At 42.0% G+C, this 12,880-nt stretch overlaps 1 protein-coding gene across 11 annotated transcripts in view; it reads right to left on the bottom strand.

Annotated features, from left to right (window-relative positions):
• Nucleotides 1-5,937, bottom strand: part of SYNJ1 (synaptojanin 1) — a 61,384-nt gene extending 55,447 nt beyond the window's left edge. For 4 of the 11 annotated variants that reach the window (XM_054057764.1, XM_054057774.1, XM_054057783.1 and 1 more), the window contains exon 1: nucleotides 4,846-5,927. In XM_054057764.1, the coding sequence (XP_053913739.1) occupies nucleotides 4,846-4,969 (124 nt within the window). In that variant the 5' untranslated portion in view covers nucleotides 4,970-5,927. Of the gene's footprint in view, nucleotides 1-4,845 lie in introns of all 11 variants that reach the window. The other 7 variants (XM_054057802.1, XM_054057838.1, XM_054057793.1 and 4 more) reach the window with 5 other exon arrangements.
• Between the last annotated feature and the right edge of the window lie 6,943 nt (nucleotides 5,938-12,880).

Raw genomic sequence — 12,880 nt, 5'->3', positions numbered from 1 at the left:
AATCCCTTGTTAAAATCATACAGAGGGCTGTGGTACACATACAGAATAGCCTTTGCCATTGCTATAAAGCTAGTCTACATCAAGAACCAAAAAGCCCTCGGAATCAGTTTTAAGTAATTCATTTTTAGTATTTCCAGAACTGCAGACCAAATTCTTGCAGGTCCGCTATGTCATTCAAAGAGGTGACAATCGTCTGAAGCAAGAGTTAATGCCTCCACCGTCCTCCTGGGAACATTATTTCTGTACACGTTGTACTTTTCATGCTATGCTAACATAAGTGGTCTTTAACAATGCGATTTTGTTGGAAATGCCTGGAAAGCAATCTTTCCAGCAGACTTGAAAGAACAGTGAATTCTGGCAGAATCCTAGGAAAGGCACCTGATAACAGGAGGACAGGTTACAGCCTCCTACAACCGCACAGCTGCCCTTGGCATGTACTGTAGCTGTTGCTTCACTGAAGCTTCTCAAGTGTTTTAAGATACTGTTTAATGGCAAGGCATAGTCCGGAAGATGACACTTAGTCAAAACAGTAATAAAGACAGGAAGGTGAAATTGCTGTTTGGCTTTCCATCCTAGTCCCTTCACACTGGTCCCTTTGAATTTGCTTCAGAAGAATGCAATATTTCATCAAAATGCATTCAAAAATTGTTCCTATGACAGCCTGTATTTGACCTTTCCTCTCTAGCATAAAGACACTCTTTCCAGAGCATAAATTACTGCTTGAAGAATTTAAATTATTTTTACTGTACCTCTATATATGTATATAAAACAAAAATATTTCTATTAAGCTTTTTCTATAGGATCCCATAATGAAAAACAGAATGGAGTGATTTATTTTGAAACATTCTCCTTTCCTAGCTAAGGAGATGTGGTTTCACTCAAAACTCTGTTATAAACATTAGCGTGATGGCTGTGGGTGGGTGGTGAGAATCACACAGTGGCGATTTATTACTGGTGGCAGCAAACACCAAAGAAAAAAAATCTCTGGTTGTAAGCACACAGAATTTTACCCTCCTTAATAATTACATACATATAGCAGATGTCTAAGTTTTCTCAAGCACCATATCAACTTAAAGTCTCTTGCAAAATTATTATCCCTCATCTGCTATTGTGGACAGATAATAGCATATCTGCTTCTTCCCCCGCTCCCCAGCCCAAGAACGCAGTGTGGAAGAATATTGTTTTTAAAAAGAAGTGGAATGTAAATGGGTGACAGAGTAGCATTATTAAACATGACTATTAATACCAGCATGCCTGTTGCATATGTTATTAAAGCTCATACTTTACCTAGCTCTACAGAAAGCTCAAGGTGGGCATAGTGCCTCTTCCTGTTCACACCTGCTCTCTTCTCAGCTTTACCATAAGACTGAAGTCAAAGAATGTGCATGAAGCTCCCACTCTCCCCACTCATGGCTCAGTATTTTCCTAGACGATAGAACATTCTCCCTTACTCACTGCAGGCGACAGGAGTAAAGACAGCTTCCCACTCTTTTTGTTATGACTCACCAGGGAGAGAGAACACTCTCCTGCTCAGTCAATGGAAACTTCACAGGTAAGATATCTCATTAGAGAGTCCTATTTCAAAGAATAAACATGCTGTCTATTTTATATGTCAAGTAAGAAAAAATAGATCTATGACATCTCCCCGCTACATTCTAAACAAATCAGCAGTGAAGCTGCTGACATTTAAAACAAAGTGCTTTTACAGGCCCTTAAGCAGCAAGGTGGCAGGATCCTCTAAGACTGAATGTTTATGCAAAAGCCACCTCCGTTAACTATCCCTGCAACCCTCTTCCATCCTATTTTATTGACTTGAATAACAGATTTGGTGCACATACAACACACACTGAAAAAACACACAACAGGAGTTGCACAGCATTTCGTGCAGAGGCCTAACTAAATCCTCCGAATCATCTTGCAATGCTTCACTGAATGCAAAGGGGATGAAGGTTAATACCGTTATCCTTCCCCCAGCAAAATGACAGATGCACTTCCTTTAAGATGACATTTAAAGGGCCAGTAAGCTCTCTCCTTTCCCTTAGCCCATTTCAAATACAAATTTCTATACACGGATACCCCTGAAGATGCAGTTCACCAAGACTCTCGCGACTAAACCACAAGGATCACTTTTAATGGTAAAGCGTATTTCACTAGGTTTGGCCTATATTACACATTCTATGTACAGGTAAGAAATATGATTGTGTATAAGGCTGAACACCTTATTTTATCTTCAGTGTTTATTAAAATAGATTTTTAAATGTCTAACAGTTTGCAATCAGTATTGTCAGTTTCTGTAGACTCCAAATAGTGTTAGCATCATCAGCAAAAAAACCCATGAGTTTAACATTTTAAAGCAATGTTGTTCTTGATTTAAATTGGTATATACTTGATCTGACTTTTTTCTGTCTATTTGCAAAGATTTTACAAACACCTAGGGAATCTTCCCCAGGGGCCAGTCCTTCTAACTCTGGCTTTTAGATTTGTACCAATATCCACAAGTTTGTAAACGCTACAGACTAGAATCTTCTGACTGACTTCTGTGGCATGGCTAGAGAGAGAGAGTTAAAGCAGTACTTTACTAATCTTCTCCAAGCACTAATAACTGTACTCCCTGAAATATGTATTTAAAAGAATAGATACCAGCAGCGAATAACAAGCAGGAAAAAAGAAAACAACTCTGAGCTAGTGAAATCTAGCGCTTTTTCTGCTGCCAGTTCAAGGGTATGATTGCAATCTTTCAACCACTAACAAAAGAATCAGGTTTCAGTACCTAAAGACTTTAGGCGAAGAAAGGGAATTGTAGTAAAATGCCACAACTAAATATGCATTAGGAAAACATGCCCATTTATGAGATAGAAAAAGGTCAGCAGTAAGCAGTTACCCAAAAACAATATTCAGAGTAACTACTGCTAGCCAAGTATGACTGTTTACTATGTTGTAACCTACCAATTAGAATACAAGGACAAACATTTACAGATTAATAACATGCTATTACTAAGTACAGAACCCAAGCGGAGACAGGTTTTCGAACTTCCTTCGGGTCCCACTTCCTCACAATGCAGGGCGTAGATGAAGGCAAGAATTTTGATATGATTTTTAGAGAAAATGAGTTTATCCAGGTGCCTGTAGTGTATCATAGCACAAAACACAACATACTAACCTTTTTGAGCATAATTTGGAGGAATAAGTTACTTTTAATACATTTCTCCTTAAGTAGCTTAAGCATGTTCAGTAATTACTAAATATATGCTAGGATAAAGTTTCCAACAAATCTTCAAAGCATTTTTCTCTGTTATACAGATTTCATTAACAGCTTCACTAGTTTTATGACTGGACACTTATACCCAACCCAATCCACACTACACAATACCTTTCAAATACTGACGGCAAAGTCAATGAAATTAGTTATACACATAGCAAGAAGAAACTGTATCAGGAAAAAAAAAACCAACCACACAATTCTCAAAACTAGGAGAAAAGCATTCGTTGTTTTTCACCTGCATCATCATACAATTGCAGCTATTATGTCAATCAGGTTGGTATGTCCCATTGCTAGGCCTCTAACAGTTAATGGGAACTTGTTCTAATTGCACATTAAAGATGCAGGTTAAGATGTATGCTAGAGAACATCTGTTCGTGCAGCCTGTCCAGTGTAGATGACTTCATGGCCTGCTTCTAAGCACCTTGCATAGGACACAGGGACAGTTCGGTGCCTCAGCAAGAGACCACACCACTGCCAAGAACAGTCATGTACAGGAGAGACAATTGCAAATACCAAAGAAAGGAAAAGTATCTCAAGTCCTAATCCTCTTTGGAAATCACATTTCTAACTCGGAGGCCTGGTAGAGAACACACTCCCCCATTCAGCCTACTCCACAGTCTCCAACCTGGAGCATCCTCCTTAAACGTAGGTGTTTAGGTCTACTCAGACTTCAGGCAGTGAATCAAATCTCCCATTTTCTGATCGGGTGCTCAGAATAGCTAAGCTAGAAAATCACAAACAGGCGTTAGAGTGAATTAATCAAAAAGTTATTGACTGAAAAAACAAAATACTTCCATGGTATGAAAGCTTTCTATAAAAGTCAAAAACAAGCTTAGAAACTCTGTGCAATCAGGTGATCAGACTTTCTCAAGAATACAAACCAAATTACATTTTAAAACTATCTATAGGCTTCACAGATCTCTTCTTCACTTCTCATCTCTGTGCCTTCCTTCAACTATGACTTAAAAAGAGGGAAGAGGGGGACAGGTAAAAGAATTTAAGGGAAACATTGAATGTATTCACCACTGAAAATATGTAAAAATAACTTTGCAATGCAAGACACCTTGCTCCAAATATTACACGTTTTATTACAGCACAAATCAATACAGAGTCTCAAGATAGGTTAAAAATACAGGGACAAAATAAAGATAATCAAAAAGCCATCAAAAATCATGATACAAAATGAGATAAAAACAAAATAAGATGATATACCATTTAACAATATAGAAATTTTTATTATGGATTACAACATAGAGAATTAGCTTTTCAATTAGTTCTCATGCATTCAAAAGGAGATGGCTGTTCAGAACTAAAGAAATGAGATGTGGTTGGAAGCTATTAGAGGAAGAAAATTTAGTACAAATGAAATTATATATGCATGATGGAATGTAATTAAACGTGTAAAATTCTCTCAGCAGATGAAGATAGAAAAATGTCTTTTTTTTCCCACTTTAATCTGAAGCCTCTCCATTAGCAAGAAAAAAACAAAATAGTTACTCCTTTATACTCCATAAATAACCAGCTTACACAATGTCAAGTCTGCCAACTTTTTACACTGTAGTTATTAAAACATATTGACTTACAGAGGACAGCCACAGCTCCAGACTCAAACATGAGACATTCTTCTCTGTTTCTGGTTTCCACTATCACACTGAATGGAAGTGGATCCAGCTTGTGATAGACACGGTATCCTTTACTGAAAGCCATTTTGCTTTATCAGAGGCAGTCCTGTCCAACACAAGATGATGTTAGCGAAGCCTTCTTGTGCTTCCAGATACCTTCTGCAAAGCAGGTCTGACTTGCATCCTTTCCTAGGGATTTTACATGTTTAAAAAAACAAACAACAAAAAACAGATCTGCTCGCTCTTTCTACTTCATGAGACTTATTTTATCTCATGTTCTAAAACAAATATAGGGACTATTTAAAAACAACATAATAACGTTTCAAAAACAGTTACCCAGAGAAACATCTTTCAAAACAAAGGACTCATTTAAAAGCTTCTCGGAGACAACAAGAATTTCTTTCGCAATACTTAATAAATAGGATTTCTTCCTAGTAACAATATAATGAAAATAAGGTTCTCTACCAACCACAAATATGTAAAGAGTGTCAACTACTTTAATCGTAAACTAACACAAAATGCAGAGGACCAGCCAGGGCAGGCTTCAATTTTTAGATCTGTTTTAAATGACCTTGTACAAAAGGACAGTATATTTTAAACACTAAAGCTGTTAAGAGGTTTTAAAAGATCCCCCCCAAAAAATCAACATATTTTGTTGTGGGTTTTTTTTTCTTTTTTGACTGAAAGCGGGTTTTTGTTTGGAGTTGAACCTTTCCCTGCAGTGGCTGTGGACTGAAACATTGCAGTGCCTGTATGCCACACAGGGAAGACTTTCCTTTCAAACTATAAATAAACCCCCAAAAATAAGAAACTACAAACAACGCCAAATTTCAAGGGTTTACACTCAGTAAATACACAGGAAGAGAAGGTGATTCTTAAAAGCCAGGAACAGGGTTCCTGCCCTCCCTTTCCCCTCGGCTGGGTGTCTGTAACCTCCAGGGCGGGCACGACTTTACGCCGCCAGGCTCCCTCCAGACCAAAGGGGACACTAGACCCGGGGAAAGAGGGGGACAGCCAAAGACGGGGGTAGGGGGGGAGGAGGAATAGCCAAAGCAGGAGGAAGGGGGGGGCGGACAGCCAAAGCGGGGGGGGAAAGGGGGGAGACAGCCAAAGTGGGAGGAAATGTGGGGGACCCCAAAGCCGGGAAAAACTGGGGGGGTTCCCCCAAAGCGGGTGGTGAAGGAAAGCAGAGGACCCTAAAGCAAGGGAAAAGGCGGGGGGACACAACCAAAGGCGGGGGAAGGCGGGCACCAAGCCGACCCCCGCCCAGGGTCCGTCCCCCGCCGCCCCAGCCCGGTGCCGCCGGTGCCCACGGCGCTGACAGAGCCTCCATCTTGTCTGTCCCCGCAGCCCCACCGGCTCCGCCCCGAGCCCCACCGCGCGCGGACCGTGCCCGGCGCCCGCCCGGTGCTGCTGCCTCTCCCCCTGCCCCCTCTCCCTCCCGCCGCGGCCCCGGCGCCCCCTCACCCGCCGCGCCGCCTGCACTGCCGGGCGCGCGCCCCGCTGCGCTCGCCAGTCCCACTTCCGGCCCGGCCCCACCGCCCCTTCCGCACTGCGGCCCCGCGCCGGAAGTGGGGGACGGGGGGGACAAGGGGGTAGGGGCGATGGTCAGGGGTGTGCGGTCTTGTGTGCCCCAATCTGGGGTAGTGTGTCCAGTTCTGGAATCAGCGTAAGAAGGATATGGAGCTGTTAGAACGGGGCCAGAGGAGGCTATAAAGATGATCAGAGGGCTGGAGCACCTCCCATACGAGGACAGGCTGAGAGAGTTGGGGTTGTTCAGCCTGGAGAAGAGAAGGCTCAGAGATCTTATAGCGACCTTCCAGTGCCTGAAAGGGGCTACAGGAAAGCTGGAGAGGGGCTTTTCATAAAAGCTTGTGGTGATAGGACGAAGGGGAATGGGTATAAACTAGAGAGGGGCAGATTTAGGCTAGACATAAGGAGGAATTTCTTCACGATGAGGGTGGTGAGGTGCTGGCAGAGGTTGTCCAGGGAAGCTTTGGCTGCCGCATCCCTGGAGGTGTTCAAGGCCAGGTTGGATGGGGCCTTGAGCAGCCTGATCCAGTGGGAGATGTCTCTGCCCATGGCAGGGGGGTTGGAACTGGATGGGCTTTAAAGTCCTTTCCAACCCAAACCATTCCATGATTCTGTGAATCGTGTGGAGCAAGACAAGAGCTGGGACAGAATGTGTTTCCCACTCACAAACATATGGTGAAGGGGCTGGAGCACAAGCCTTGTGAGAAGCAGCTGAGGGGACTGGGGTTGTTCAGTCTGGAGAAAAGGAGGCTGAAGGGAGACCTTATCACTGCCTACAGCTGCAAGAAAGGAGGTTGTAGACAGATGGGTGTTGGTCTCTTCACCCTCATAACAAGTGACAGGATGAGAGGGAATGGCCTCACGTTGCACCAGGGGAAGTTCAGATTAGATATCAGGAAAAAATTTCTTCACTGAAAGAGTTCTCCGGCACTGGCAGAGTCAGCCAAAGGAGGTAGTGGAGTCATCATCCCTGGAAGTGTTTGAAAGACTGGGAGATTAGGTGTTCAGGGATATAGAATCAAAGAATCTGAAAGGAGGAGAAAGAGGAATCACATGGCTCCATGCACAATTTTTCATCAGCCTTTTCCATTTCAGGTTTCCTTTTTGTTTTCCTTTATAGTAAAGGTCAAGGTTTTCCTATTGCTATTGGTGACCTTTGGGTAAAGGTAGTTCTGCAATAATACAAAAGTGTATAATAGAATAATTATAATAATTAAATGACCATAATAATTCCATAGTATATCTCCTGTTCATAAAAATGTCAGTGACCAACAATTTTGCATGCAATTTTTTCCTATATAGAATCCTAGAATAGTTTGGGTTGGAAGGAACCTTAAAGCCCATCCAGTTCCAAGCCCCCTGCCATGGGCAGGGACACATTCGACTAGCATCAGGCTGCCCAGGGCCCCGTCCAACCTGGCTTTGAACACCTCCAGCATCCACAACTTCCCTGGGCAAGCCTGTGCCAGTGATTCACTATCCTGATCATGAAGACATTCTTCCTTGTGTCTAGATCAGCCCCTCTACAGTTTATACCCATTGCCCCTAGTCCTATCACTACAAGCCTTTGTAAACAGTCCCTCCTCAGCTTTCATGTAGGCCTCCTTCAGGTATGGTTTAGTAGAGGACAGGTACAGTTGAGCTTGACAATCTCAAAGGTATTTTCCAACCAAGTGATTCTATGATTTCTTTGGAAATTTCCATTCAGCCTGCGCAGGCTGTAAGTGGAGGAGGAGTACCGCTTCACAGGAGCTTTACTGTGTTGTGTTGGTGATACATTGCAAGCTGCCAAGGAGACTACAGAAGGCAGGTTGGAGAGCCACATGCTAAAATCAAGAGAGAAGTGGGCTTTGCTGCCATTCAGATAAGGCTGAGGCCAGGGTGGCTGTTTGGAGAGGTGAAGTAGAAAAACAAAATCTGAAAAACTGTGTAGAAACTCCCTTCACTGAGACTGTAACTTGAATAAAAGAGTTTGTATATGGGCAAGTATAGCTGCTTCCTGGGTCAAGAACTTTTGATTTTAGATGGTAGCATTTCTTCCCACTATCTTCTTGTCCATGATGAATTCCCATTGAAAATGGTAAAAATTAAAACCACCTTTTTTGTTTCTTTTAAACTTTATATTGAAACACAAAATGTTATGTTTGATATATATTCCCTGAATAGTTCTGGTCTATTCTAAAGAAACAGTAGATTTGATACATAATTTTTTGATATTTGTTTGGTCTTTTCCCACATAGCTTTGACAGGATAAGTACCAGTTGAGTAGACTACCCTGGTGGGATCGAGCACAGAGCAAATACTTGTCATGTAAAATACAGTGTAGGTAATCTTTGCGTATTTTTAGCTGGCCAATTCCTTACACACATTATGATGACCTCAGTGAAAATGTTCTATGAATAAATAAAAGTACAATATTTAAAAATACTGTTTAAAGATAAGTTTCATGGGGTTTGAAATTAGTAGAATGTGTAATTATTGATAGCTTATTACAGCTTATGTTATTTCACACTTGTCCATGGTAGATGCTCCCATGTCATTGAACTATCTCTAGCATAGCATCAAAAAGAAACTGATGAAAATTTTACTCTTGAGAATGTAAAAATAAAAGAACAGCAATGTGGCTGTTCTGAAAGCAAAACAAGTGTGTCCTGGTTTTGTCCATACATAAAGATCACTAACAGGGACAGCAATTTAAAGGTTGTTTTACAAGATACACTCAAGGATAAGATGATATATACTTGTAGTGTAAAACAATGAATCAGGTTTATTCACACCTTTTTCAGCAGGTAAAATGGATTCAGATGGCATAGGTGGTTGTTTTCTTATGAGCACATATGTTTTGCATCAGGGTAATACAATTTTTTTCCTGATGGCTAATCATTATTAGGCAATTGAAAATGGACAACTCCATTTGGACAGCCTGATTTAGTGGGATGTCCCTGCCCATGGCAGGGGGGTTGGAACTACATGATCTTTAAGATCCCTTCAACCCTAACTATTCTATGATGCTATGATTACTTGCTCAATTACTTTTCAAAAAGTCAGAGAAGTGCATCACTTGACAATATAATTATAGATTCATCAAATCACAAAATGATTTGGATTGGAAAGTGCCTTCAAAGATCATCTAGACCAACCACTACTGCCATGAGCAGGGGTACCTTCCACTAGGTCAGGTTGCTGAAAGCCTCGTCCAGCCTGAGCTTGAACACCTCCAGGGATGGGGCATCCATGACTTCTCTAAGCAACGTGTGCCAGTGCCCCACCACCCTCACAGGAAAAAATATCTTCCTTATGTCCAACCTAAACCAATACTCTTCTACTTTAAATCCGTTGGCCTTTGTTCTGTCACTAAGAGCCTTGGTAAAAAGTCTCTCTCCATCTTTCTTACAAGTACAAACAAGTATATTGAAAAGCTACAATATGTTCTCCTTGGAGCCTTTTCTCTTCTGAACAACCCCAACTCTCTCAGCCTTTCTTCACAGGAGAGGTGTTCCAGCCCTCCCAAATGGAAGGCCCCCATTTTTGTGACCCTCCTCTGGACCTATTCTGTTAGGTCCATGTCTGTCTTGTGCTGGGGACCCCGGAACTGAACACAGTACTCCAGGTGGGGGTCTCACCGGAGTGGAGCAGAGGCAGGAATCACCTCTCTTGACCTGCTGGCCATGGTGCTTGTTATGCAGCCTGAGGTACAACTGGCTTTCTGGGCTGTGAGCGCACATTGCCGGTTCATGTCCAACTTTCATTCCACCAGTATCATTTTACATCAGCTGAGAATGTAAAAAATGTGTTGCTACCCAACAGTGGGAGCTTCCATAAAGCTGGTATTAACTTCAGAAAATACTACTGTTTATGTCTTAATGGAAAATGAGAATGAATATTTGATTCTAATTAATTGTCAGTGTACTACACTGTTTAATATAGCAAAGCATATTACAACCAAGGTTAAATTTGTTCTTCAGTTTTGTGTAATAAAAGGTTTTGTTACATTTTCTCCCACCTGACAACTGAATTTCAGAATCTCATCAACCTTAAATATATGGAAATGTTGAGACATACCTCTGTACCTGGAGCTCAAGGAGCAGGGAGGAGGTAGAGAAGTCAGGAATGAAGAGTGAGGTTCAGCCTGGGATAAACGGGAAGGGGTGAAGGTGTGTTAATTGTCTTTGATTCTCCGTACCCAAATCTATTTTAATTGGCAATAAATTGTATAAATTCCCCAAGTCAAGTTTCCCATGATCGTAATTGTTAAGTGATCTCCCCATCTTTATCTTGACCCACAAGCTTTTTCATCCTATTTTCTCACCTTGTCCTGTTGAGGAGGGGAGTGAGAGAACATCTGAATGGGCATCTCACTGCAGCCCAAGGTCAACGCCCCCACGGTTTCGCTGGGCTTCACAGCGGAGTGTATTTAAAACTTCTTTACTGGTTGAAAGCAGAGTTGGCTCAGGGCTTCTCAGGAAACTAGAATCATAGAATCACTAGGTTGGAAAAGACCTCTTGGATCGTTGAGTCCAACCATAAGGCAACATTATCTTTGGTATCAAAAAGCTGAGGAAGCCCAGGGCCACGTTGTGTTTGCCATGAGGAAGAAGGTAGATTTAGGATACCTGCAAGTGGAAGAGAAAGGTTTCTGGGCCTGCAGATCCTGCTGTAAATTTGAGAGGGGGATTGCAAAACCAGCAATGGCAAAAGAACAGAGAGAGAGAGCCTTGGCCTCAGCACTGTCAGCAGCTTCACACACTCCTTTTGTCGCCTTGGCAGCAGCAGCAGCAGCAGCAGCTCGGGGCTGCCAGGCTCTTGCACGTGCACCACTGGCAGTGAAGCCACCAGCTAATTTTACCCATTCCACTAAGGGTTCAAACCACCATTTTCTCAGGTACATCTCTGGTGCTGTACACTGCTAAATTGGCACATCAACAGCAGATAAATGAAAGGCTTAAAATTATATTTAGTTTGCATATCCTTCCTAGCACTTATCATAGGCCTTATTCCTGCAAAATCCTGCTGCTCAATGCTCGTTTAAAGCTAATTTTGCTATCCATCATCTGGTTGGATATGCAAGTTCTTTGGACTGTTAGCTCCTTGAGTTAGTAACTGTGTGTGTACATCATAATTTTAGTATCTTTAGTTCAATTTATATCTTATCCTGACTGGAGCTTTTGGGTAAAATGGCAATATGTGATTTAAGTGCAATACAGTGATTTTAAGCCACATGTCCCCAGGGTGTGTGAGGCCCATAGGCATGCAATGCACATCCCACTTAATGTTTTGTTAGCTAGGTATCACAAAAGCCTTAAGACAGTAAACAGACAGGAACTTCTAAGAAACCTAGGCTACGAAAAATTTGGCTTAAGCATATAAGAACATAGGACATAAGGAAGAATTTCCTAGGCATAAGGAAGAATTTCTTCACCATGAGAGTGGTGAGGCGCTGGCACAGGTCTCCTGGGGAAGCTGTGGATGCCCCATCACTGGAGGTGGTCAAGGCCAGCTTGGATGGGACACTGGGCAGCCTGATCTAATGGGAGGTGTGCCTGCCCATGGCAGGAGTGTTGGAACTAGATGGGCTTTAAGGTCCCTTCCAACCCAAACTATTCTATGATTCTAAGAAGGAGACTACATCAATTCCTGGGGATTCATCTGTGCTTCACTCCAGACCTCTGCTCCATAGAAATATTTAACTACACACATAAGACACAAAAGTAATGTAAATCGAGTCAATGGGACAGTTTACATGTTCGAACAAAACCACATGCTTAAGTCATTGTTCGGAGCACAGCCTTGAATTGCAGGCCCTGGTATTATTAAGTTTGTCTCCAAGCAATTATTTTCTCCCCGTTTACTTATTTCTGAATATTTAGGGAAAGGGTTTTAGTTATATACAGAAATTCTGTACTCTTGGACAAAAAATCCTGCATTATTTCATGGTGCAGACAGACTAATTCAACTAACAATTGTAAGTCTACCAAAGTTTTATGTTTGCAGTGCAAAACCACTCAACTCTCATCCATTCTGTTGGTTGCGTGCATTTTTCAAGAAACAGCAACCACCCTCCTTCTTGCGAGAGCCTTTTTTGAAGCCTCCTCAGAGTTCTCTTTTTTGTACACGCCACGATTAACTCTTGCAGGAATAGTGAGCTTGTGACTTCACAGGTAAAGGTAATAGATCACAGGCACTGTTATTTCCTTTTACAGCACTGATCACAGGACATCTAATTCACCAGGCAAGTAATAAACCTGAGGTAACGGGGACACTGCTTTTAAGTACTACGATGTATAAATAGGACAGCTTAGCCTGTTAAGACAAATACCGCAAAGTCATCCTACCAAAGCTGTACAGCACATCAAACCTGCCAGTGTTTATCCCCTCCCCCACTATATATATATTTAGGGTTCTTTCTACAGAAATGCCTTTATTACAGAATTACTTAGGCAGAACTGAAAGCAGAACAACCAGT

Source organism: Cuculus canorus, chromosome 1 (genome assembly GCF_017976375.1).
Source record: "Cuculus canorus isolate bCucCan1 chromosome 1, bCucCan1.pri, whole genome shotgun sequence".
In the NCBI taxonomy this organism is placed as follows: domain Eukaryota; kingdom Metazoa; phylum Chordata; class Aves; order Cuculiformes; family Cuculidae; genus Cuculus; species Cuculus canorus.
Note: the sequence above shows the minus strand (reverse complement) of the source record. Positions and strands in the feature narration are given on the sequence as shown.